The sequence below is a fragment of the Staurois parvus genome, unplaced genomic scaffold (genome assembly GCF_062004578.1).
Source record: "Staurois parvus isolate SC_StPar_1 unplaced genomic scaffold, SC_StPar_1.0 ptg000401l, whole genome shotgun sequence".
In the NCBI taxonomy this organism is placed as follows: domain Eukaryota; kingdom Metazoa; phylum Chordata; class Amphibia; order Anura; family Ranidae; genus Staurois; species Staurois parvus.
The window spans coordinates 2,982,910-3,010,670 of record NW_028318197.1 but is presented as its reverse complement, the minus strand read 5'-3'; the positions used below and the strand labels follow the sequence as shown (position 1 = coordinate 3,010,670).

Sequence of the window (27,761 nt, the reverse complement as noted above, 5' to 3'; positions counted from 1 at the left end):
CCAATCAGCTTCTAACTTCAGCTTGCTCGGTTAAGCTTTGAAAATGAAAGCTAGAAACTGATTGGTTGAAATGCACAACTGCTCCAGCTTCTGTCTTCTCCAGTTTTAGTAAATTCCTAATTATCTTTATGTATGGAGAACAATGACATGCGTTTAAGCACGTCAGAGCACGCTGAAAGACAACAGTGTAAATGAGCCCTAAAATGATTACCCTCAAATGATTTTGACACAAAACATGATTGGACAGGACAGTACCACATCCTCGTCCCTTTTTTCATTCATGCATAATTTATTTTATTTATACATAGTTAAAAAAATGTGCAGATTTTTAGACTAGGTTCACACTAGCTTTTTAAGCAGGCAATTTTGCAGGCGTTTGAGGGGCGTCTTTAACACGAGTAACTTCAAGGCTTGGCTAGTAGCTCAGGACTTGAAATTTTGATCCCTGCACTATACAATCTGATTGTACAATCTCCTTAGATCTACTGTCAACTATGCAGTGCATTGGATTCAGATTGCCTGGATAGATTAGGTGTGCTCTCCTATTGTATAGTTTTGGTCAATCTAAAAGAGATTGTACAATCAGATTTTCTAGTGTATGGCCTCCATTGTAATGATAGTTTATCATTCACATCAGTAATGACCCAAAACATGACGTCATCTGATCTCCAATCCATGTACTTTGCTGTATGAGAAAACCATAGGAGTCTGCTCTACACAGATATGTCCCTGCTGGGATCTGGATGAGAGTCCTCGGAGCTGCAAGAGGCAGAGGTGACAAGAGGACAGCATGGCCCCTGACCTGTACTCTATGACAGCCGCTGTTCTCTGTACTGTGTGCTCATTGCTGCTGCCTCCTCCCTTCATCCTAATATACAGGAGATCTCCTCCTCCCCACACACCCCATTTACCTGGATGAAATTTCACACGATCCTCAGCAATCCGTAGATCCCCTGTCACCCGACAGATCCCCTGTCACTCCCAGATCCCGTTACCACAGACGCTTTTCCCTGTGGAACATTCGCTGCAGCCAGAACCGTGATTGGCAACCTCCCATTGCCTAGCAACCAAAGATGCAGGTTCCTATCTCCGCCCAGATCTTTCCCTGCCAATCAGCTTGCAACAGACCGACCGGAAATCCCAACCCCGGAAATGCCTTGAACTTAGCGGCCATACTCGCTAAGGGCAAATTGAACATAGCTTGTAAAACGAAATCGAATGCTTAGCTTATGGAATGAATAAGCACTTCGATTATGTGATAAACAATAATAATAGGTCAATGATAGATTTTTCATGTTTTAAACTATATGGTTTTATTGAAGGGTTTACTTTTGCCCCTACACAAAATGGCTGCCGGGGATTCCTGAACACAGGCGCAGGTGCAGTTGATCTGTTTGGCCCAAGTGTATGGAGTGTGTGTAGAGGAGAGATCGGCGTGCACCCGGTAGAGTGGGAGAGTAGAGCTGGGAGATGGCGGATTTGAAGGTGAAGCAGGAGAGCGGGGACGCTGCTGAAATAGAGAACAGGTACGACGTTGTCACCGAGGTCACTGTCCTGGCCCACTTCTCTTCTGTCCAAGCTGGCTTTCTGATGGACATGACTATGACTCCAGGCCTACTAAATTGCAGTGTGCTGGACCCTGGGTACTTTGTTAGAATGGGTCATGTTCCGTGGTGGTACTGCCCACCGAACGCGTCTATTTGCTGCCGCATGAACAGCCCCCTCTGACTGATGAGATGGAAATGAAGGCAAAATTATTTTCATTTGGGATAGACTAAGGCAGGGTTAGAACCTCTCTCATTTTTTTTTTATTTAATTTTTTTTTAGCTATCTGTCTCCCATTGGAGAGATTTTCCTTCATTTCCTGTCCCATAGCCAAAACAGGAAGTGAGAAGAAATCCCTCAAAAGTAAAGGTATCCTTGGTTGTCACCAGGATCACCAAAAATGTCCTCTCTCTTTCTGTTCTGGGGATAACCCAAAAGATGGGATTTTCTTTTGCTTTCGATGAAAACGGTAAACAGGACAAATAGAGAAGATGAATCTCCCTAACGGGGGCACAGACAGCAATAAAGACTGGCAAGTGTTCTAATCCATCTCCACTCTGTCCAAAATTAAAAAATAAAAAGGTTTACCTTTCGGGTTCATGTACACTGCATAAAACATCACAAATATGTGAAAATTAATAAATACACACTGCAATAAAAAATATATAAAATGAAAAAAATATTATTAAGTCCCACTCCAAATCAATAGTGAAAAATAAAAAAATAGAAAATTATTTTCCTGAAAGTCGTTTTCCCAAAAAAACTTGACCTGTGTTTCCACCGAGATGGTACTCATATAATACACCACACTCACCAGATAATGGTGAAAAAAACGCCTTTAAGGGTTTTTTTGGAATCCTAGACTCAGTCAGTATGCCTCCAATCACCAGATATTCCTGGATTTACCCCCACTTCATACAGGAATATAGCCAGCCTCCAGGATCACCAGACACCACTCATAAGCAAGATGGCCCCCAGGAACGCCACACACCGGCATGTGTTCCACTCACCGGAAGTGACATATTACGTTATACAGAAATGCATCAACGCGTTTCACCCCTCCAGGGAGTTTTCACAGGGCTCATGTACACTGCAGCTGATAAACTCACATTTAGGAGCTGTTCAGTGTTTTTTTTTCAGCAGCCCCTGAACTCTCCTTAATGTTTTTCTATGTGTCCATGTACACTATGTCGTTTACAGACAGTTGAGTTTACAGTCGTTTTTTTGAACGCAGAATCAGGAGTAGATTTTATCAGCGTTTCAAATTTTTTTTTATTGCTTTCATTTCCAGATGCTGTCCAGAGTCTTTTTTCATCATGAAAAATGCATGCAAAGTGTTTTCCCGGTAGTCAAATGGACCTGGTACACCGTACTTTGAGGTTTCGCATGAAAGAAAATATGTTAGACACTGCTGCAATAATTTCTGCACAGAAATGAGTTGGAACACATCCAAACACCACAAAAAAAAGACAGCTAATCTCAACAAATACTGCTCTCTCTGCTTCTGCTCTCTCTACTTCTCTCAAAATGTCTGAAATAGTTCATTTGTTACTGTTTTTCAGAGCATTCTGGGCATTTTGGAAGGTCTCCTGAGGTTATCTTTAAAAAACGCTTCTAAACACAAACGCTCATAAACGTGGTATGCAAACGCGGCTAAACATATTTTTTCTTTAACCTACGTTTTCCAGCATGGGCCGCACGTCTCGGTCTATTTTTATTCCCCCCCCCCCCACCACCAATTGTAAGGGTAATTGAACCCTTCCTGAAAAGCTCATAGCATGTTTTTTTTTTTTTTTAATTTAACCACTTGCCCTCCGGAAGATTTACATCCCTTCCCGACCAGGCCATTTTTTGCGATACGGCGCTGCGCTACTTTAACTGACAATTGCATGGTCACGCAACGCTGCACCCAAATGAAATATTTGTCCTTTTTTTCCCAAAAATAGAGCTCTCTTTCGGTGGTATTTGATCGCTTGTGAGTTTTTTTATTTTTTGCGCTATTTATTTTTTGAGAAAAAAACAAGTTTTTTTACTTTTTGCTATTGAACATATCCAGTAAAAAAAAAAATAAAAAAAATCAAATTTCGTCATCAAAATTAGACCAAAATCTGTTCTGCTACATGTGTTTGCTAAAAAAAAAAAATCCCAGTATGTGTAAATTAATTGGTTTACATGAAAGTTATAGCGTCTACAAATGGCGGTATATATACTGGAATTTTTTTTTCATTCTTATACTAGTAATGGCGGTGATCAGCAACTCATAACAGGACTGCGGTGGGCATTCTGACACTGGGGGGGAAATGACTGTCACCCCCCCAGTGACACCAATGCAGTGATCAATACTGATATAAAAGCACTGGCACTGTACTAATGGCACTGGGCAGGAAGGGATTAACATCTGGGGCGATCAAAGGGTTAACTGTGCGCTGTATGTGTGCTTTCCACTGTAAGCACACTGCTTTGTATGGCTCTGCTATGCACAACCATATAAAGCAGTGTGGGAGCTGACAGGGGAGAGATCTGTATTGGTTACATATAGGTCTCTCCCCTATTGGTAATAAACAGTGATCACCAGGTGACAGCAGGGAATCACCGGCCGGGACCCAGTGATCGGAAGGTGAGGCCACCAACAGCCCGCGCACACCCCCTACCCAGAAATACTAAATCACATGTATATATACGTGATTTTGCACACACCTGCCGCCCTGTAGCAGTATTTCTGCTATAGGGCGGAGGGGAAGTGGTTAACCTCTTGGCGCCAGCCGCACGCAAATGTGCAGCCTCGCGGCGTCTGGGCCTTGATGCCGAGTGGCCGTATATTTGCGTGCAATTAAGAAAAACATACGTGCTGAGAGCCCGCGCTCTGCGCGCTCCCAGCACACATGTCCGGTACCCACGGTTCTCTTGCGATTGGGACCTTTCCCGATCATGTGACTGCGAATCATGGCAGTCACATGACCCTAAAACCCTGCCTCCCGACTTCTGAAACCCTTAAAGGGGCGGGAGGCGCCAGCGCCAAGGGGTTAAGTAACGTGTGGTATGTATTGATGTTATTGTATTTAAACAGTGGGATGTCTACTTCCCAGAACTTGTGGTGGAGACTTTTATAACTGTTTTGCCCTGCAATAGTTACAACAGTAGAAAAAGTAAGATTCAGAAACAATTCTGGCAATTGGCTGGATACACTTTATACCTTTTTTAATACCGGTGGAGTGGCTCAAACCTAAAACCATGCAGAGAGTGCCCTCCTTTTCTTTTTTTTTTTTTTTAAATCATACCTTGTTATACCTGAGGTGGGGTCCAAACCTACAACCTTGCCCACCGTGCTGGAGTCTTAACCACTACGCTACAGCCACTGCGAAAGACATGGATTCAAACTGCCATATGTTTTCGAATCTCCCAGCAAAAAGCCGTTGGCACTGGCAGTTTTTTTTGGCCTGTTTGCCACAAATCAAAACACATCTTAGTATATGTGACATCCATTTCCCAGGAGGCTTCAAAGCACAGAAGTCGTCATTCTCACTTAGGCAAGAATGGTGGCTGGGGGGGCAGGGCTAACTTTAAAAATATTTTTAAGAATGTGTGTGTGTATAAGTATATGTGTGTGTGTGTATATATATATATATATATATATATATTTACACACACGGGCGTACCTTGGTTTACGAATTTAATGTGTTCTGCGTTTTGTATTGCGAAAAATTCGTAAACTGAAATGCTGTTTCCCATAGGTATGCATTGAAAACCAATTAATCCGTTCCGGAGTTCAGAAAAAAGTAAAAAAAGAAAAGTCTTATCTGTTCAAAACTCTTTGTAAAGTGCACTTTAAAGGCATAGTACTGTACAGGGACATGATTAAAGCAGAGCTCCACCCAAAAGAGGAAGTTCTGCTCTAAGGACTGCTACCCCACTCCCTATTAAGGATTGACACCTTTGGGGGGGAGCGGGTACCCGAATTTGACAGGTACCCTCTCCCACTTCCAGTCCGATTGCCCAGGCGATCGGATAAAGAAAGTGTCCTCCCTCCCTCCCTGTAGTCTTTTGGGACACGTGACAGGTCCCAGAAGACTACAGGACCATTCATGAAGTGCAGCGATACTCGTGCATGTGCAGTGGGTACCTGGCTGTGAAGCCGCAAGCTATCACAGCCGGGTGCCCACACTGAAGATGCCGGCCTCCTGGAATACAGGACAGCCGGTGAAACGGGCTGCGGGGGACACACCGCGGGACCAAGGAACAAGTAAGTGGATGTTTTTTAAAAGTCATCAGCTACAGTTTTAGTAGCTGCTGACTTTTATTTTTTGACAGGGTGAGTGGAACTTCGCTTTAAAAATTAATTCGTAAATGCATTGAAAACCAATTAATCTGTTCCGGAGGTCAGAAAAAAGTAAAAAAAAGTTTTTTAGCTGTTCAAAACTCTTTATAAAGTGCACTTTAAAGGCATAAATACTTAAATACTGTACAGGGACATGATTAAAAATTAATTTGTAAATGCATTGAAAACCAATTACTCCATTCCGGAGGTCAGATAATCAGAAAAAAGTAAAAAAAAAGTCTTATCTGTTCAAAACGCTTTATAAAGCGCAGATTATAGGCATGGGGCCGGCGCTATAAACGCTTCGTATTGCGAAAAAAATTCATAAACCAAGGCATTATTTTCAATGGATTTTCATTCGTAAACCAAAAATTACATTAACCGAGGCGTTCGTAAACTGAGGTGCGCCTGTGTGTGTGTACATATAATATTTATTTATGTTTCTTACGTTTGTTGTGTGCAGTGCATAGGTGTTGGTCTGCTATAAAGAAGAACCTTGGTCATTTCTGGAGAAAAAAAAAAAAATCAGCCGCTACAAATACTGTAACTTCTGACTTTTGATAAACACACACTTAAAGGTCCAGGAGTCCAGTGCTGTCCTTACTTTTACTATTCTTCAGGTCCCTGGGGCCACCATCTTGGATGTGGGAAGCCAGGTTTCGGTTCCTGGTGTTTCACAGCCGCACCTGCTGGAGTGATGTCATTGCGGCTCGGTTAATCAAGCAGCCGCAATTTTTTTGTTTCCAAGGGTGAGAAAGGTGTCTGGTGGACTGAGTCATTAAGGCCACCTGGCAGGGGGTCTTCATGAGGAATTTGAGGTGTGAATGGTCATTAACATATCTTTTGTTTCCAAGGGGGGAGAGGTCCGAGGTGTGAATTGGTCATTACAATGTGTGACAAGCTTAGTAGGAACATCCTGTGTTCAGTGTTTTGTCCATTTGAGTACCTTGAAAATGCTTTGCATGCATTTTTCATGATGAAAAGGCTATGGACAGCATGGGGAAATGGAAAAAAAAAATTGCAAACGCTTATAAACGCGATTTGCAGCGTTTATAAGCGTTTTGTGTTTGAAACAGTGATGAAATCGACTGCTGAACGCAAGTTTTCTGCGTTCAAAAAAACGACTGTAAACTCAAATGCCTGTAAACAAAGATGTGTACATGGACACATAGGAAAACATTAGGGTGAGTTCAGGGGCTGCTGAAAAAAACGCTGAACAGCTCCTAAACGTGAGCTGCAGTGTACATGAGCCTAAAGATCATAGCTGGAGTTTAATGGATCACAAATGTTGGTGTACTAATCGTACTTCTTTCTGGAAGAGATAAAATGGATAACACCTGTATTGTTCAATGATCAAATCTTGTATTTTATTAATTTCTGAATCTGAAATCTCTGGCTAAAACGGAAACTTTAATTACATTTCTTTTTACATTTAAGGATTATAGAGATGTGTCAGCAGTTTCCTCATGGAATTACAGACCAAGTTATCCAGAATGAGATGCCACACATTGAAGCAAAACAGAGAGCGATGGCAATCAACCGTTTACTGTCCGTTGTAAGTTTTAAGGGATGGGAGGTGAAGGGGTATAAGATGTCATTAAAGGTATAACAACATTACATTACACTACCGTGTTGCGGTAATGCATGATAAATCATGCTTGTTGTGGGATTATGCAGTAGTGTGACGTGCACACTTTAGGGCAATTGATTGTGAATGGAGTCAGGGTGGTGGAGCACTTGACTCCAAGCTTACCATAGGTTCTCAATGGGTCAAGAGTGTTTTAAATAAAAAGTGTTTCAACCAAAAACTGTACAAAAAACTTTCCACATCTTATATACAATGGTGACATTGTATTGTATATAAGATGTGGAAGGTGTTTTGTAGTACCGGGACTTTATAAGGATGAAATGATCCATATATTGGTTTTTTGAGCATTGGTCCTTTTAAGGGCATTTTCTTGCACAATTTCCAGAGTGTTGTACTAGGGGAATGTGTATTGTAGTCCCGTAAGAATTTTTTCGGTTTAAACACTTATAATATGTATATGGTGTACGTTCTTTTATTCATTATAGAGTGTTATCTAGGCATCCCCACTGAGGAGTGAAGTGCATTGTAACATGATACATTTGTTCTGGATTTAAATTGATATTTACATTTATCTTTTGGAGATGTGACCACACATTCACCCATTGAGGGGGATATTGTAGCACGTCACAAAAACTCATTCTCTACTTTTAGAGAGGGGTTTTCATATATGTATTTTTATTCTTTTCACAGTTATAGCAGTGGCAGCGCAGCATCCTAATTGATATATTATCACACCCACTTTTGTTAGTTGCTAGCAGCAGCCTACAGATCCTAATCTTCTAGCTGCGCAGGGTTGTTCGATATAATATGAATTCAATGCACGAGGCTTTGCTGCAGGAGCTGCTGTCAGTTGTTTCCCTTGGAGGAAGAGCAGAGAGCATGTCTTGTGTTTGTGTAGTCTGGGCTGTCTTTGCATGTTGATGCAGGCAGTGTCCCCATGTAAGGCACATCCTTTTTGAATTGTCATGAACACAAGAACAATTACCAAAATTTTGACAAAACTGAGTTTTATAGAACATTTATTTAGCCCATTACATGAAAATAAGGATAATAATATAACTTGGATTACAAAATCTTCAGTTCTACTCAAATTAGGTGATGCAAAAATGAATATACTCCACATCAAAAACTACTACTACTAGTATTTTATATGACCCCTATGATTTGTAAGGACAGCACCAAATCTTCTTTGCATGGAATTAATAAGTTGATGACATTGCAACATCTATGTTTTTCCATTCTTCAAAAACGACTTCTTTTAGAGCCTGGATGCTTGATGGAAAGTGGTGGTTGGGGGGCGGCTTGACCCCCGAGGAGTAGGGTACCATGTTACAGAAAAGTCTTAGATCATGCGTACAAAGCAAGTACTATGTGTATTTGAGGTATTCGTCTGAGATGCGGAAGAGCTCCCAGTAAAACCACCTGGTGTTATGTTCCTCTGATTTGTCCCAGATAACAGAAGTTAGGTCTTCCATCTGTTCAGTGTCATTCACTCTTGCGAGCCAGTGGGCTACAGTAGGGGCTGCCTGTTGTTTCCAGGGGCTTGGCATGCTGCCCGTTCCGCATTTAGAAGATGCTTGAGAAGAGATTTACGATAGTGCTTCTTTGACACGAGAGTGAGATTATGTAGCTCCCTTATCTCCCCCTTATTTTCTCCTCCCATGCTCGTCTCCAAGACTTCTCCAGGGCGTCACCCATCCTCGGCAACTCCCTACCCCAATCTATCAGACTATCACCCACACTACTTACCTTTAGACGATCATTGAAAACCTATCTCTTCAGGGAAGCCTATCCCATCCTTTGCTAATACTGGTATCCTCTACGCTTCCAACCACTCCATCCCCCACAGTTTTACCTATTGTACCACTCACCCCTCCCTCCTAGATTGTAAGCTTTAAGGAGCAGAGCCCTCAACTCCCTCTTGTATTGAACTGTATTGTTACTGTATAGTCTCCCACTACAATGTAAAGCGCTGAGCAAACTGTTGGCGCTATATAAATCCTGTATAATGATACTAATGTAGGACTGCAGCTGGGTTATTGTGCAAGGATATGTCTGTAAGTTTGTGGATGAGACGAAGGACCGGTTACCAGAAAGTCTGGAGTTTGGGGCATTCCCAGAATATATGGAGGATAGTGCCATGGTGTAGTTCGCAATGGTCAGATTGATTAGGAAATAGTTTGGCCATCATGTGCTAATTTTACAAGAGGATTCTTGATATATTCTGCAGAGGGAGGATTTTTGTGCAAAAAAGAGGGTGCGTTCTTTCTGAGGTTCAGTAAAACTCATTTGCAGGTCCCTCTCCCATTTTGTTAGAAAAGATGGATCAGCAGTTGCATGGAGGTCCAACAGAGTTTTGTTGCAATATGAGAGAGACCCAAAGATCGGGCCCCCTCCTCAAAGGAGTGAAGCTGTTGAGGGAAGAGTGCAGGTTTAGGCATAGAACACAAAAAGTGTGAAAGCTGGAGGGCTCTTCAGTAATCCAGTGCAATAGGTGTTCGTCTATCTAATAGAGTCTGAATGGGAATCCAGCCAGATGGTCAAAGAAAATGGTAGGCACGGAGAAGTCCCTTTGGGGTCTGCATTGTAAAACTTGTGTCCATAAGGCCTGGAGGAAGCCTGGGTGTCCAATGATTGGCGTCATAGGCGAAGAAAATCTAGGCAAGGAAGAGAGGCGGAATAACCTGTCTATCTCCGCCAGTGTAGGATCAATCAATGGATGGGTGGCCAAATAGGAAGTGTGCGGCTTGCCTGCCCAAGGTAATCCCGCGAGTGGGGCATGAGCCATCTCCTGTTCCAGCTCAACCCATAATTTTAAGTCGCTGTGTCGACACCAACCCACTACCCGTGTCATATGTACAGCTGTATAGTACAGGGGAGGATCTGGAAAGCCAATGCCACCCTTGAGCTTGGGTCGTAACAGTAGCGCTTTGCTGATATGTGGGCACTTGGCTCACCAAATGAACTGTACGACCGCTGAACGTACAGCATGGACAAAACTCTGGGGTGTCTTGATAGGTAAGGCCTGTAACAAGTACAAGAGTCTAGGCTTTGTATTCATCTTAAGTACATTGCAGCGGCTGAACCAGGAATGGGCGAGGGTGTCCCATTTCCTAAGATTGGCCGCCAACGTTGTCCGGAAGAGCTGTAAATTCAAGGAAAAAACATAATTCAAATTGGAAGGAATTTTCATCCCCAGATATTGTATTGAATGAGTAGCCCATTTAAATGGAAAAAAGGGGCAGAGACTCGCCAGTGTGGGATCCGGTATGGAAATATTCAAAGCCTCCGATTTTTGGAGGTTAACTTTAAACTTAGAGCACCATATTGTGTCAACTCTTGTAGCAAGGAAGGCAGAGATGTTAGCGGTTCAGCAATAAAAAAAATAAGAGGTCATCAACATAGGCCACCACTTTGTGTTGGTATGTACCTGCCTGGACCCCACTAATATTGTCTTATTGTTTATATGACGGAATAAAGGCTCAAGAACAAATATTAGGGGTGAGAGGGGGCAACTCTGCCTGGTACCATTTGAGATTAGAAAAAGGCGAAGTCAAATCCGTTCACCCAGATGGTAGGATTAGTGTATAAGGCAGAGACCCATGTCAGGATAGGTGATGGCATTCGGACAGATCAAAGTGTCTCTTGAAGAAACCTCCAGTCCACCCAATCAAACGCCTTTTCAGCATTCGTGGAGTAAAAGAGGGATGCGGGATCTCTTTACTTTCTCGATAACATTTAGTGTTCGAATGGTGTCATCTCTGGCCTCTCTCGTCCGTATAAAACCAACTTGGTCAGTCTCAATGAGACGTTGCATCAGGTCATTCAATTAAGATTTTAGTGAAGAGTTTTAATGTCACTGTTCAGAAGGGATGTAAGTCGATAACTGGAACACATCAGTGGGTCTTTTCCAGGTTTTGGAATCACAGCAATAGAAGCATGTAACATGTCTGGTAGGATACTGGTTTTCTGACCAATCTGTTGGGGTGTACTCATTTATTCACACACACATGTGCATAAACATACATGGTATGTGTGTATAAAAAAAAAGTTCAGTTTATTTAGCATCATAATTTTCATTTTTATTGTATTCATGTATACTAAACCATGTCTTGTTTTATTTACATTTTAGGGTCAGCTGGATCTCCTTAGAAGTGGAGCAGGTCTTTTGTACAGACTGAAAGACACACAGACCGCTGGGTGAGCTGTCATGACTAAGCACTAGAGTGACCCAAAAAACTTTTTTCATTATATATCTATGTGGCTGCTGTGAGTGCTATAATGTACACTAGCAGGATTATTTACATATAGTAAGCAGCGCTGTGTTCTGGCAGCAGTATAAGCCACGCCTCATCTATTGTTGGAAATAAAGAGAGTTGAGTGGAGATCTTCTCTGCTATTCAGAAGAATCCTTGTATTTTTAATAATGAATACAACTCTTCCTCTGATTGGCTGAGATGGAAATAGTGACATCATCCACCTACCTCTCCTGCTTGACAAATCAGAGGGTGTCTTATGTTCATAGATAAAAAGACCTCTTGAATGAGGAGAATTATTATTATTATTATACAGGATTTATGTAGCGCCAACAGTTTGCCCAGCGCTTTACAATATAATGGGAGACAATACAGCAACAATACAGTTCAATACAAGAGGGCCCTGCTCCTTGGAGCTTACAGTCTAGGAGGGAGGGGCTAGTGGTACAAAAGGTAGTAACTGTGGGGGATAGACTGGTAGGAGGAATAGAAGATTCCATTATTAGCTGAGGGCAGGATAGGCTTCCCTGAAGAGATAGGTTTTCAGAGATCGCCTAAAAGTGAGCAGAGTAGGCGATAGCCTTATTAATTGGGGTAGAGAGTTCCAGAGGATGGAGGAAGCTCTGGAGATGAGCATGGGAGGAGGAGACAAGGGAGCTAGAGAGCAGGAGGTCTTGCGAGGAGCGGAGAGTACGGTTTGGGTGATATTTAGGGACAAGATCGGTGATGTAATTTGGGGCAGAGTTATAAATGGCTTTATACGTTATTGTTAATGTTTTGAATTTTATCCGTTGGGTAATGGGAAGCCAGTGGAGGGATTGGCAGAGAGGGGTGGCAGATACGGAATGGTTAAGTAAGGTGGATGAGTTTGGCAGAAGTATTCATGATAGACTGAAGAGGGGATAGCCTGTGATGAGGTAGGCCAATGAGGAGGGAGTTACAATAGTCAAGGCGAGATATAACAAGGGAGTTGCTTAATGGTTTCCGAGGTTAGGAATGGGTGTATCTTGGAGATGTTGCGGAGGTGAAGTCTACAAGATTTGGACAGTGATTGGATTTGGGGGTGAAAGGACAGATGGGAGTCTAGGATTACACCTAGTACCCTGGCATGAGGGGAGGGACTGATGATTGTGTTATGTTAGGAGAAGCACTTTACCTGACTCTCTTTAATTACGGCAGCAGACAGGAATATGCCCATACTGCTGCCAGTACACAGCTCAACTCTGTGTAGCTGACTCTATTTCAGTATATTACAGTACACACACCATGAGCGCATAGTTTATTACTGGAGTTAGTTTGGACCAGCTTGGCACAAAGGAACTATTTTGGCTCAGTTCACTCTAGCGTTGAAAGCAGGCGTTTGAGGGGCAGTTTTAATGCTCCTGAAACACCTATGAAAATGCTACACATGGCAGCACACAGTGCTGTTCACACTGAAGCGTTCGTGGCGCGTCACAATTTACGCCTCATGTCAAGTCAGGAAGAGTTGAAACCTTTCAACGCCTCCCATTCAAGTCTATGGTGACTCCTCAAATGCCTGGCAGACTTTTGTGAGGTGTTTGCGAGGCATTAATACCATTAAGTTCATTATAGGCATTTGTGGTGCAGTTTTAATGCTTGTAAAATACCTCACAACTGCGCATAGGGCATTTGGGGAGCGTTTTTAACGCTTGTAAAACGCCCATACAAAGCTCATTAAATGTCTGTCTAATGCTATAGGGGCGTTTGGGAAGAAGTCAAGTGTGAACAAGCCCTTAAAGTGAAATGAAACCTGGAATTCTACTTTTAGCTGTTCATATGTTTACATTCTGTGTCAAAGCAAAGCACCTGTGTGATTACACTTGGAAGAAAGAAGCCTTTTCCTGAATATGCTGTCACTACATGGGCAGAGTTATCATAGGATTGTTCCTTAATACAGCCTCATGTTCTGTAGAAAACAAAGTACAACTTTTCTAAGCAAACAGTTATTTCAGGGTGTCTCACTCTTCTCTTTTCCATTTGCAGTAAAATGAAGGGATCCGACAATCAGGAAAAGTTAGTGTATCAGATTATCGAGGATGCTGGCAATAAAGGTATTCCTATGTTAACTGGGTGGTTTTTATTACAAATGTTTGTTCAACTAGCAAAAAAATGAAATGGATCTTTCCTAACACCAGATTAAAAAAATGCAGTATTGATAAAAAAATATATAAATACTTATTACAGGACATTTAAAAATGTATAAAACACATACATAAGTAAATTCATATAGGCCATATTTTGCAACACATACATTAAATAAAATAATTTGATTTCTCCTTGGTTTTATGTTTCCATTTAATTGTATAGTATGTGTAATAAACTTTTACATACACTTTAACTGATGCTCAGCCAAACCTTTCTATATAGGTTTACAGTTTAAAAGCTTCTTTGGGGCTGATAATGTCTTGCATCGCTGCTACTTTAAACTAGGCATACACTCAAAGATTTCTCTAATATCTAAAATCCAAATAGAAATCAAACTGATTCCTCTATCCACACTGAAGAGCTTGGATGGAGGAATCTCCTGTGCCAGCTATTGCATTCAGCAGCCAGCGAGACCTGCAGCTGCTGTATACCCCAAACAGCAAAACCCATCTGATTGGATGCAGTCACTGTCTGGTTGAATGCAGTCACTGTTCGGCTGATCATTTTCCACCTGGCATCTTCTACAAAAGTTGATGCTGACATGGCCACCCACAGTTTGATTTTCGGACAACTCAGCAGAAATCATGTGAATTTCCAGCTATGTATAATCAGCTTTAGATGGTAAATTGAAAGCTGTGGCAATATTTTCCCACATTTTTAAGCAGAGTTTGCATTTGCACACCAAATTTACTGGGAAATCATTGATCATTGATTGATATGGATAACAACTTTGCTTTCAGCAGGTCTTCAGGCAATATGTAGGAGCAGTGCAGCTAAAACTACCGTACATGCATTTTATTTGTCCATGTTTTTTTAGGCATATGGAGCAGAGACATTCGATACAAAAGTAATCTTCCTCTCACTGAAATCAATAAAATTCTAAAGAACATGGAAAGCAAGAAGCTAATTAAAGCGGTCAAGTCAGTAGCGGTAAATTGATTATAAATGTATTTACACTATATATACTTGCACCATATATAAATGTAACATTAATTAAAAAAAAAAAATATATATATATATATATATATATATATATATATATATATAAATAATTTTATTTTATTTTTTTGTACGTTAATTATTTTTTATTTATTTATTTTTTTATATATATATATATGTGTGTGTGTGTGTGTGTGTGTGTGTTTTATTTGTTTTAAGCTTGTGTGTTTTTCATATCAGGCTTCAAAAAAGAAAGTGTACATGCTATATAATGTACAGCCTGACCGCTCCGTGACGGGAGGAGCATGGTACAGTGACCAGGACTTTGAGTCTGAATTTGTCGAAGTATTAAACCAGCAGTGTTTTAAATTCTTGCAAACGAAGGTGATTAATTTAGAATTTTATGTTTGTGTTTGTTTATGATCATATATGTCCATAGTTGGATGTATTACAAATTTGTCATTTTATACAGTATTTGGAAAATTTGGTTGCTCAGACAATATTTTCACCAGGGATTCATAGGTTAAAGCCAGTCTATGTTAACTTTGGACAGAATGGGGAACATTTTCTTTAGGTTTTTATATGCAATATGTGTCCCCAATGGGGTGGATTTTCCCTTACTTGCTGTTGGCACAGGAAGATGAAAATCTCTCCAGTGGGAGCACAGTCTGCAAAAAAAAAAACACTTTTTTTTTTTTCTTCAATAAAATGGAGAATAGTTAGAACCAGTGTCACTTTGTCCTTGCTGTAGCTTCCTACCTCAGTGTCAGCCATTCTCCTCATTTTTTTTATCTTGCTGCCACAGGAACAGGAAGTGAAGTAAAATTTCCCCAGCTGTGTCATGGACCACAATTTAAAACTTGATAAGTATGTACTCCTTTTTCAAAAGGAAAAAATGACTGGTGTACACTTTTTTGAAGTCCAAATGAAGCCATTTTCTTTTTTTTCACTTGTATGTTTAGAGAATGTTGAAGACTTTAAATCTCTCAGGTTTATTGGGGAGATCTGTCCTCACTGTCTTTCATGGTTAGCACTGCTACTAGGAGAGAAAAAAAAGGGGAAGGCAAAATTTGATCAAAGTCACTATAATAGAAGGATATGGAATATCATCAAAATGAGGCAAAATCTCATCATTTAACAGGTGTCCCCATTTAGGGCTGTCCACTCACTTCCCGTCATGTCTTTGTCATCAGAATGACAGCTGAAAATTTTCTTGCAGGGCATTCCTTAACAGGTAGTCAGGTGTACATAAGTCATCAGTATGTCCCCTTCTTTTAAACATAATCTCATCACTTTTTTCTTGAAACCTTTACAAATATTCAGTAAACTCATTTATAACCAAAAGTGGATATCGCTCATTCATAGAATGTGAATCATGGTGTGCAAGTTATGTTGCCCTTTGGAGTTCTATCTACTTAAGGCTGCAAAGAGAGGTCAGTGATTGGAATATTGCTGTTCATGTGACTCCGACAGGCTATCTCCTGGCTTTTTTCTCCCACAGCCCTCTTCATTTCTGTTGCTGTCTACTAACGTTGAACTCCCAGCAGTTTGTAAAGCAAACTGCTTTGTGCCGTTGTGCAAATGACTCCTATATTTATAAAAAGAACCTCTTTTACTCAGTGATTTTCAAATGATTAACATCACTGTTCAATATAAAGGAAGGCTTACTTTTTTCCCATATTTAACAGGCAGAAGCAGCCAGGGACAGTAAGCAAAACCCAATGATCCAAAGAAACAGTTCTTTTGCATCATCCCATGAAGTCTGGAAATTTATCTGTGAGCTTGGCATCAGCAAGGTAAAAAATACAAGACTAAAGTTATGTAGGTGCAGTAGAATCCATCGCTTGTGCCTGTAAGACAATCCGTACAGATCTGGTATTGGTAGATTACTTACCGGGAGCATAGATACATGTGTTGCTGAAAGTGGTTATCCTCTGCTGCATTAATTGTTCCTGGTTAGGTTCAGATCAAAATATCAAAAGGTTTTGATTTGTACATGTGTGTAGAGGTGTGTTTTATTAGTGGTATAAGGACCGTTTTCATGTATAAACGCGTGTTTCCTTTGTGCATTAACATGCGTCTTGACTTGTTTTCCAATACATTTTTAAATTTGTATTTGGAGTGGGTAAAATAAACAGCCATTGACCAAGGCTTTTGATTAACTGTTACTACTGTATCAAAACGTTACTGTTACTTTCCATTGACTTTGACCTCTCAACGTACTAAAATGCATAAGTAACATGCATTTTATAGTAGTAACAGTTAATCAAAAGCCTTGGTCAATGGCTGTTTATCTGTATTTTTAAAAAATGCTACACTGCAATGCTGAGATGGGAACAGATGCAATCTTTATTATGGCCCACCACAACCCTTGCAGTTTAGTATGTCAAAATACATGCATTTAACCTCCTCGGCGGTCTGATTATTTCCGATTTTTTTTGTGCTGAAAACGGTACCATTTTTTTGCATGGAAATATGTAGTTTTTTATTGTAGGCAGTAATTTTTAGGAATAACTCACTGAAATCTGTACGAATAAGAGTCTAGTAAACATCCCGGATAGGATGAAATTTGAAACCCGAAATCATAAATGATAATTTAATAATCATAAAAAATAATAATATAATAATAAATTTAATTCAATAATATAATCAAACCAAAAACACTGAAATTTGAAATACAGAGGCAAATTCGCACATCGCTGAGCAAAGTCGCAAAATCGTTTTCAGTGTCTGATGACGAATTTCCCCACGAATCATTATCACTCAATTCTGCAAGTGGTTCTGATTTACTATCACTGTTCTCTAGCTGATCTAAAACCGCTTTTGTCGTAAAGGGGCGCTTTTTGGATGCCATGGACTTTTCTAAGTTTCCAGGCAGAAAGAACAGTCAAAATGCAGGCAGGGCACAGGACAAAGCAGTAGGGACAAAATGTATGTGAAATGCATTGAAACAGCAATGTTTTACTATGTAATAGTCATTTTAAAAAATTTCAAATTTGCCGCCGGTTCCGGCGCCCGTACGTCCCGACGTCACAGGGACCGGAACACGGAAGCCGGATGCCGGCATCGGCCGAAGGAGATGGCCGGGGACGCTGCAGGGGACACATCGTGGGAGCGAAGGACAAGGTAAGTGCTGCAGGGACTCCCTGAGCAACGCCACATGGTAAGCCTGAGTGTAGCTCGGGGTTACCGCTTTTGGTACTGACATTTTACCCCGAGCTACACTCGGGAATACTGCTAAGGAGGTTAAACACAACAGTATAAATGAACCATGAATCTATTTTTTTTTTGTCAGAAAACCTTTTACTTTCCTTTCAGAATCAACATTTTCTATGGGACACTATACTACAAAATACTCCCACAAATGTGGGCCATTGATTGCAAACAAGATTTGTTAATTTGTACACACAAAAAATTATTTTTCCTAACAAATTCATTCAAGACCATGTAGCAAAAATGAATACACGCCAATGAAAGTCAAAGTGCCTGGTCATACCGGTGCGATTTGCGAATTTAAATCACACCTGAAATCGTATATAATGAATGTGCAGGTCACTGTCTTAACATGTGAGATTTGCTGCAGCAATATTTCTAAAGTATAAATTGCAAGAACTACTGGGACTTTGTACTCTGGAGTGATGAGACCAAGATAAATGTTTTTGGAACTGATGACTGCAAAACTGTATGGCGTTGCAAAGGTGAGAAGTACAAAGAAAAATGCATGGTGCCTCCAGTGAAACATGGTGGTGGCGGTGTCCTTCTGTGGGGCTGCATGAATGCTGCTGGTGTTGGGGAGCTGCATTTCATTGATGGTATCATGAATTCACAGATGTACTTCTCTGTATTTAAAGAGAAGATGCTACAATCACTCCATGCCTTTGGTCATCATGCACTTTTTCAACATGACAATGATCCAAAACACACATCTAAGGCCACTGCTGCATTTCTGAAGAACAGGGTGAAAGTGATTCAGTGGCCAAGTATGTCTCTGAACCTAATCTGAACACCTATGGGGAATTCTGAAGAAACAGGTTGAGCATCAATCTCCATCCAGCATCTAGGCTCTAAGTCCTCATACACACTGGATGTTTTTACAGCGGCTGTTTTTGGCTTTTGACGTTTTTTTTTCCTACAGCCAGTAAACTCCCCAGCATGTTATCCTATGTGTCCATGCACACAGACTGTAATCAACGTTTTTTGGCTGGAAAAAAACCCAGGACTATTGGGTTTCTAGAGGAGTTTTTTTAGCTGTAAAAATGCTGTAACGCTGAAAAACGCAGTAAATCGCGGCAAACCAGCGTTTTTGGACTTTTTTTGGTAAAAAAAAAAAACCTCTGAAAAACAAATGTGAAAAAAAGTGGCAAAACGCTAATACTAAAAAATGATGAACAACTCACGTTTTTAATGTGACTTCACACAGCTAACGTTACCAGCGTTATTAAAACACCCCATGTGCATGGAGCCTAAAAGAGGTCGTTCTTGAAGAATGGAAAAAGATAGATGTTGCAATATGTCACCAACTTGTTCATTCCATGCCTAGAAGACTTGGTGCTGTCCTTACAAATCATGGAGGTCATAATACTAGATGGAGTAGTTTTTGTTGTGGGGTGTATTCATTTTTGCATCAACTAATTTGAGCAAACCCTGAAGATTTTGTAATCTAAGTAATATTACTAACTTTACTTTCATGTAATGAGCTAAACAAAGGTTCTATAAAACTCAGTTTTGTCAAAATTTTGGAAATTGTTCTTGTGTTTATGGAGATAATGATTAAAATCTTACTTTTCAAAAGGGGTGTACTCATTTATGCTGAGCACTGTAAATCTGGAATAGAGGTGGGTTATTTGATGAGTTACAGAAATGTAAGCAGCTAATGAAGAGCACTAAATATAACCAACCTTTTTTAACCTTTAACTTGCAATGAACTAGAAGTCCAGAATTTTACATCCTTGTTTCTATTGTGTCCCTGCCCACCCACTCCTGTAGCATATTGATTGACAGGACAGCTCAAGAGAGCAGAAATTTTCATATTTCATGCCAGTTTTCCATCCCATGCCTTAGGAGTGCCATGTACTAGGGATGCACCGAATATTTGGTTGCCAAAACATTTCAAAAAGAAAAAAAAAAGCACCGATACAGGTGCCGAAAACCTCTCAGCCACCGGCCGCCGTTCGGTAGTTCTCAGCCTTACCTGAGAAACCATCGATCCAGACGCTGGGCATAGAGATGAGTGAAGGAAAGATGGCCACCACTGGACCGATGTCACTTCCCGTTCCGGCCATTTTTTTTTTTTTTTTTTTTTAAAGCACTAGATCAATGCTTTTTTTTTTTCGTTAACATGCTTTAAATTGTAGAGGAGAGATGTGGGGTCTTATTGACCCCATATCTCTCCATAAAGAGGACCTGTCACTAATTATTTCTATCACAAGGAATACATGCATTTCTTGTGATGAGAATAAAAGTGATTACATTTTTTTTAAAGGGACAGTGCAAAAAACAAAAACCTTAAATAAATTAAAAAAAAGAAGTTTAAAGTGCCCCGTCCCCCCCGTGCTCGCACGTAGTGATGAGTGCATATGTAGGCCATGCCCACATATGTAAACAGTGTTCAAACCATACATGTGAGATATCGCCACGAACGTCGGAGCAAGAGCAATAATTCTAGCACTAGACTGCTCTGTAACTTTACGCTGCTAACCTGTAGAAATTTTTAAAGCATCACCCATGGAGATTTTTAAGTACCGCAGTTTCACGTCATTCCACGAGCGTGCACAATTTCAGAGCGTGACATGTTGGGTATCTATTTACTCGCCGTAACATCCTCCTTCATATGTTACAAAAAAATTGAGATATATAATATATATAATTTTTTTTTTATTCTGTACATTTTTTTCCATAAAATATATATTCATTTTTAAAAACTACGCATTTTGGTTTTTGGCCAAGTGCATTTTGAATTTTCGTTTTTGGAACCAGAATTTTCATTCTACCATGTACACAGGCTATTTATATTATAAACCTCAGTTTGCATTTACAGAAAAGAATAATGAAGACATTTTAGAGTTAAACAGCGTTGAGTAGAGTTTTTCTTAAATCCAACTGCAAAGTTAAATTGGTTCTTAGGGCTCATTCACACTTCAGTTAGATCACATTCACTGGGAAGAGAGGAAGGAATAGAAGTTCCCACCTCTCTTCTCTGACCTCAGAAACTGGAAGTGAGGAGGATTTTATCATTTCTGGTTTGTTGTTGATAAGCTGTTACCACCTTGTACAAGCATCTGACCAAACCAATCTCTGCTTGATCAGATGCTTTGGAGGCCAGAGGAGAAATCTAAAAGACCCCAGATCTCTCCATAAAGAGGATCTGTCATGACGGCTGCTATCACAGTGGTTGTTATTCCCTTGCGAAAACAATCAAGTTCAATATAAATAAATAAAGGTACAGTGTAAAAATAAATAAATAAATTAACCAAAAAATTAATTAAAAAAAAAAACGCCCCCATCCCTCTCCATGCTCCTGTTAAATGCGAACACGCACGTTGGTCCCTCGTGCAAATATAAATGGTGTTCGCACAACATACGTGAGCTAACGCCGTGAATGTCAGAGTGAGAGCAATAATTCTAATACCAAACCTGTGTAACTCTAAACTGTAAAGGCTTTTAAAGTGTCACCTATGAAGATTTTTAGGTACTGTAGTTTTTTGTGTTAAAACCTGTGTTTTCATACTCTACTACATGCTATATTGGATGATAGCAGAAACAACAAAATGTATGTGTGATTTTAGAAATAAAATTTTGTAATCCTTCTTTAATCATTTCTTTTTCTAAAAGGTTGAATTATCAATGGAAGACATAGAAACTATTCTAAACACTCTGATTTATGACGGGAAGGTAGAAATGACAATAATTGCAGCTAAAGAAGGGACAGTGGGTAGTGTTGATGGACAAATGAAACTCTACAGAGGCGTGAACCCAATCATACAGCCAGCAGGTTTAGTGCGTACTCCTTGTGGCCTGTGCCCGGTAAGTTGGCCTATGCGACTTGTAACTTCTCAGTTTACAGTTTTAATTTTAATCTTTGTGTACTTGCTCATGTCTGTATGTGCTTGCTGTATGTTTCTCTTCCCCTGCTCTTCTAACAAGAAAAGCAGTGCTGACAGATTGCTGGTGAACATTAGCAATTCCCAGTAGTGTTGGTACTTGCTCATTGTTTGGAGACATCCAGGGGTTTATTTACTAAAGCTGGAGAGTCCAAAATCAGACTCCCTTCTGCATAGAAACCAATCAGCTTCCAGGTTTCATTGCCAAAGCTTCATTGAACAAGCTGAGGTTAGAAGCTGATTGGTTTCTATGCAGAAGGGAGTCTGATTTTGGACTCTCCAGCTTTAGTAAATAAACCCCCCAGTGTCTGTAATGCTTTTAAAATACAAAAAAAAATTGCAAAGGAGAATGTTTAGATTAGGGATGCACCGTTATATCAGCTGAAAATTAAGGTTTTTACCATTTTGGCGATAAAGAAAAAAAGGTGCTGAATAATGGCATGCTGCGTTCTATTGACTTAAATCAAAAATGCCCCCCTAGTAACGTCAGTGCAAACACGCGTCCCCTGGACGTCAGCGCAAACACGCGTCCCCTGGACGTCAGCGCAAACACGCGTGCCCTGGACGTCAACGCAAACACGCGTGCCCTGGACGTCAGCGCAAACACGCGTGCCCTGGACGTCAGCGCAAACACGCGTGCCCTGGACGTCAGCGCAAACACGCGTGCCCTGGACGTCAGCGCAAACACGCGTGCCCTGGACGTCAGCACAAAAACAAATTAAAGTAATTCTAAAGGCATAAATTTAAAAAAAAACATGTAAATACTTACCTAGTTTGTGCAGTGGTTTTGCACAGAGCAGCCTGGATCCTCCTCTCCTCAGGTCCCCGCCGTTTCTCCTGGCCTCTCCCTCCTGTCGGGTGCCTCCACAGCAACCAGCTTGCTTTTGGGGGCACCCAAGAATGCACACTCCCTAGCCACTGCTCCATGTGTCCATTCACACATGGAGCTGTGGCTCTTCCCCGCCTCCTCTCTCTTCTCATTGGCTCAGTGGCTGTGATTTCCAATGAGAAGACGGAGTTTGCTGGATCAAGAGGGAGCTTAGATATTAGGGGCAGCCTGGGGGGATGCTGCACAGAGAATGCATGAAGGTAAAAACCTTCAGCCTTTACAACCACTTTTAATTTAATTTTTTTTTTTTTTTTAAACTGTCACACTTTCAGTTTTCGGCCAAGTGCGTGCATCCTAAATTTTCGGTTTTGACAGCAGAATTTTAATTTCAGTTCACCACTAGTTTAGATGTATGAATTCATCCTTGCACCTTTTTCTGGATCAAGGGACAAGCAGAATTAAAGCGTTATTAAACATAAAACCAAAAATATACTATATTACAGCTTGCCGATCATTAGATGTAGTGGCTGTATTAGTTTTCTTTCTTTTTTTTTAGGCTGTTTGTTTCTCTGTTTTCACTTGGTGATCTGGCCAGTAACATGCCTCCTGAGTTATACAGACACCACTCTGGATGAATGAGCACAGGGGGCAGATTTAGACAGTAGCATGGAGCAGCATTGTCAATCTGGGAGGAGGAGAGTGTTTAGATGGATGAGCAGAGTTAAATACACTAACAAGTTGAATCTGAACTCCAGCTAATATTTTATATTCAGTTACAGCAAATATTTTTTTTCTTTTGGGATAAAGGTTTTACAAAAATAAATAAAAGCTGATCATTTTAAGCACCCCTTGCAGTGGTAAATGGTTTGACTCGCCTCCTGTAACTGCAAGAGAGCTTTTCTGTTGCAAAACACCAGACTTAGTGGCAGGATCACCAGATGAAAATAGAAGAAAGCCTAAAAAAAGGAAATTAGTGCAACCATCCCATATAAGAATTTGTAAGCTGTAATATAAAAATGTTTACTTTTGGGTTTAATACTGCTTTAAGAGTATTGTAGAGCCTATACCAGTATGATTATTATATTAATATATATCTATTGTTTGTACCTACATTTAACATTACTTTTGTTTTTGTTTACCTGGACAGGTTTTTGATGACTGTCAGGATGGAGGCGATATTTCCCCATCTAATTGTATATATATGTCTGAGTGGCTGGATTTTTGATGGAGATTGGAGATATTAACACAGTGCAAGATAGCTACCTGTAAGCGTGACACACTTTGGTGTATCCGATTGTACAAACTGTACCAAAATTATTTATTTTATATGTTTACAATTTTTATTGCTATTCAGATTCCATTTTTGATATCATTTCTGGTAAAAGTAGGGCAAAATCAAAGAGCAATGTAGTTTTATTTAATTCTTCACCTGTCAGGCTCTAAATAAACATTACAAAAAGAACCATAAATGCTATGAAAATGTATTTATTATACTAAATAAATGTTAGTAAGTTGTAAACATTTTGCATGTCTTTTTTTTTTTTTTTTTTTTTTTTTTTTTTTTAGGCTAGGTTCACACTGGTGCAGTGCAATTTATTTTATTTTATTTTTTTTAATACTTTATTTTTATTTTCAAAGACATACGGAAAAGGTACAAAATTTGCAACAGTATACAGGATAGTCAGATGCAGGGTAAGGTAAGATACTGTATGCATTCACGTTTAACCAGAGCTCAAGCCATTAAATTAATTCAATCACATGCAACCACCAGTATTTGAAAGAATTATATTATAATCGAAGGTGAACTCCAGCCTATTCGATCATCCTGAAATATTAAGAGCATTCCCTGTATGTTTCTTGAGTATGAAAAATTAAAATAAAAAAAAAAATGAAGATTAAAGAAATGGGGTAAAGAATGAGTCCCTCAGTGCAGCTTTAAGGGCCCTGCACACGTGAAAAAAAAAAAAAAAGACGAGGAAACCAGTATATATTTTATAAGAAAAACACTTTTTTTCAAAATGTTTGGACTTTTTCATTTACATAGCAAAAAAAATAAAAATCCCAGTGATGAATAAATACCACCAAAATAAAGCTTTATTTGTCTCAAAAAAATGCTAAAAAATTCATATGGGTACAGTGTTGCATGACCGCTCAATTGTCATTCAAAGTGTGATAGCACTGAAAGCTGAAAATTGGCCTGGACTGGAAGGGGGTAAAAGTGTCCGGACTGGAAGTGGTTAATCTAAGTTCTGTGTCATCCCATGAAAAGTGACCACACACATCTCTAGACAGACTCAATAGTGTGCCTCTTGAAGCTTTTGCTGTACTTTCTGACTCCTTTCTGTATTTTCAATTGCATTTAAATGAGGCAGGTTTGATTTGCACAGTTGCTGGGAAACATCTTATTAGTGCTATTTTTTTTTTGTAGATCAGAGTTCAGATGAGCAGCATTTTGTTTTCCAATCAGCAGAGGATCTGTTCACTGGATCAGAATGGAATGGATGTCATATTTGTGATTGCATCCATTTACCTCTAATCCATCATGTTTAGGACTGAAAAACAAAAAAAAAGGATTTCAAACTTTTTTTTTTCCCTAAACCTAAAGTGACTCAGAGGTAGTCGGATGTAAAGGACGCACACCCATTTACATTCACCTTGTTACAAACTAACATTTAGCTACCTCACATGCTGATCTGATGGAAATGTCTGTCTGAAAGGACCCTAATGAGGTTGTTCCAGCGTCGCCAACAGTGATTTTGTAGGATGGCCAGATCATTTACAAATGGGCCTGGGTGTACCAGTGCACAGCTGAAAACTAAAGTACTGAGCGGGTATGCTATATTTACTGCATACATCTTAAGTCCTCATGCACACTGGACGTTTTTACAGTGGCTGTTTTTGGCTTTTGCCATTTTTTTTTTCTACAGCTAGTAACCCCCCCCCCCCAGCAATGTTATCCTATGTGTCCATGCACACATAGAATGTAATCAGTGTTTTTTGGCTGGAAAAAAAACCCCAGTACTAGTGGGTTTCTAGAATTTTCTAGCTGTAAAAATGCTCTAATGCTGACAAACGCGGTAAAATGCCGCAAACCAGCATTTCTGGATGTTTTTTTGATTAAAAAAAAAAAATTTGGGGTAAAAATAAAAAGCAGGAAAACACTGCTAAACGTAGCAAAGTGCTGCTAAACGCTAATACAAAAACACTAAAAAAACTGAAAAACTCATGTTTTTAACATGACTTTACAAAGCTAATGTTACCAGTGTTATCAAAACATCCAGTGTGCATGAGGACCAAGACATCTGTTTCAGTTTTGGCTGGAATTTTAAAAAATATCCAAATTCAACTTTTTACAAAGGATTGTTGGTTTTGCCTGTATTCCCTGAGATTGGTGTGTTGTGGAAGTGCCATATTTGAGTAGTCTAAAGCTAGATATATAAATGTAGATACTCTCAGTTGTCCATGGACAAAAATCACTCAATTCTCCCATTCACGTTAATACAGTGAATAGAGGAATCTCACTTGCCATCTAGTTGTTAGCCACTGCTGCCTGTATACCTGAACAGTGACTGTATTTGATAGGGTGGCAAAGAAAGAGAGAAACAAATGCTGCTGCACTCCCACACAATTACCTATATATTATATATACTCAATAAAAAATAAATAATACTCAATAAAAAATAATAATAAATATACAGCTATTATGCACAATAATATGATGTTCATTTAATAGTACTTTTATTCCCAAATTTTAGGGACTTGAGCACATTATATACATTTATATTTATCTTTTTTTTTTTTTTTTGTGGTCACCTATCACGTTTTTGATACACATATACGTGGAAGGACTTTGGTTGGTCCTATGTTTTTGTCTTTAGTCAGGTTTTTATCCTGAACGTCTTATTGTTTATTTATAAAGGCACCATTTCTGCCAGTTGTTAGTCTTTTTTCACTGCAGAGTTGTGGTCATAATTTATACTAAGTGTTCACACTAGCATTATGTGCAGGTGGCAGAGAGGCGTTTGGGAAGCGTTTTTACCGCTTCCCAAACGCTTCTGCCAATTCTGCACATTACAGCACATGGTGCTGTTCTAACGGGAGCGTTTGTGCCGCGGCAAAACAGACGCCTCTGGTCGAGTCAGGAGCCGTTGAAGCCTCCTATTCTAGTCTATGGTGCCGCTCTGCAAACGGCTGGCGTTTGCGGTGCAGTTGCGGGTGTTTGCGGAGCGGTAACACCATTCAAACTGCATTATAGGCATTTGTGGGGCGTTTTTAACGCTCAGCAAATGCCTAGCAACCGCCGCTTAACCGGTCCAACGCTTGCCAAACGCTATAGGGGCATTTGGCAAGCATTGGTAAAACAGCCAAGTGTGAACGAGCCCTAACCCTGTTTAGGGACACGTGTTTTTGCACTGTTTCTTTTTTACATGTAATCACATATTTGGTGTTTTTTTTCCATATGGGTGTAGATTCTGCATATGATTGCACATTATTGTGAATAATGTAATTGTGAATAAAGATGTATATACATCTTACACAGCGGACTGTATAAGAGGATTATTTATTTTTTTGAGTATATATAGTTAATTGTGTGGGAGCGCAGCACCATTTTTTTTCTCTCTTTCTTTGCCATTCTATCCAGATGGATAGCCAAGAGATAGCAGCTTCCCAAGCTTAGTATATTGGTGTATTCTGGGTAGCGCAGGTGGATCATATATTATTTGATAGGGTGCAGTCATTGTTTGGCATGTCGAATTTTACAATCGACTTTATTGCTGACAGGACCATCCACAGCTCTGTTTCTGCTGAGTCAGTTATAATTTGAGCTGATTATGGCTAGCTTTAGAATGAAAGACTACTTCCACTTTGTTCAGCCTCTGTCTCCTATGAGCTTAACCACAATAGATCTGTGTGCAGGGCTGGGGAGGAGAAAGGCCTCTGACCTCATGATACAGAAAGTTTTCAGGAATATTTTCTTGGCAGTACCAAGAGGGATCAGGCTCTTCTTCACTAAGGTGATTCA

At 40.0% G+C, this 27,761-nt stretch overlaps 2 protein-coding genes across 2 annotated transcripts in view; one reads left to right on the top strand and one right to left on the bottom strand.

Moving 5' to 3' along the window:
- DZANK1 (double zinc ribbon and ankyrin repeat domains 1) overlaps positions 1 to 1,092 on the bottom strand; it is a 78,363-nt gene extending 77,271 nt beyond the window's left edge. Inside the window, exon 1 of the mRNA XM_089686511.1 lies at positions 912 to 1,092. The gene's annotated coding sequence lies outside the window, so the exon portion shown is untranslated. The remainder of the gene's footprint in view (positions 1 to 911) is intronic.
- Positions 1,093 to 1,369: 277 nt separating this feature from the next.
- POLR3F (RNA polymerase III subunit F) lies at positions 1,370 to 24,257 on the top strand. The gene is made up of 9 exons (XM_089686509.1): positions 1,370 to 1,526; positions 7,298 to 7,415; positions 11,581 to 11,648; positions 13,709 to 13,776; positions 14,688 to 14,800; positions 15,050 to 15,193; positions 16,498 to 16,605; positions 21,641 to 21,832; positions 23,886 to 24,257. Exons 1-9 carry the CDS (start codon positions 1,471 to 1,473, stop codon positions 23,961 to 23,963), a joined length of 945 nt encoding a protein of 314 aa, XP_089542635.1. The 5' UTR covers positions 1,370 to 1,470; the 3' UTR covers positions 23,964 to 24,257.
- Positions 24,258 to 27,761: the final 3,504 nt, after the last annotated feature.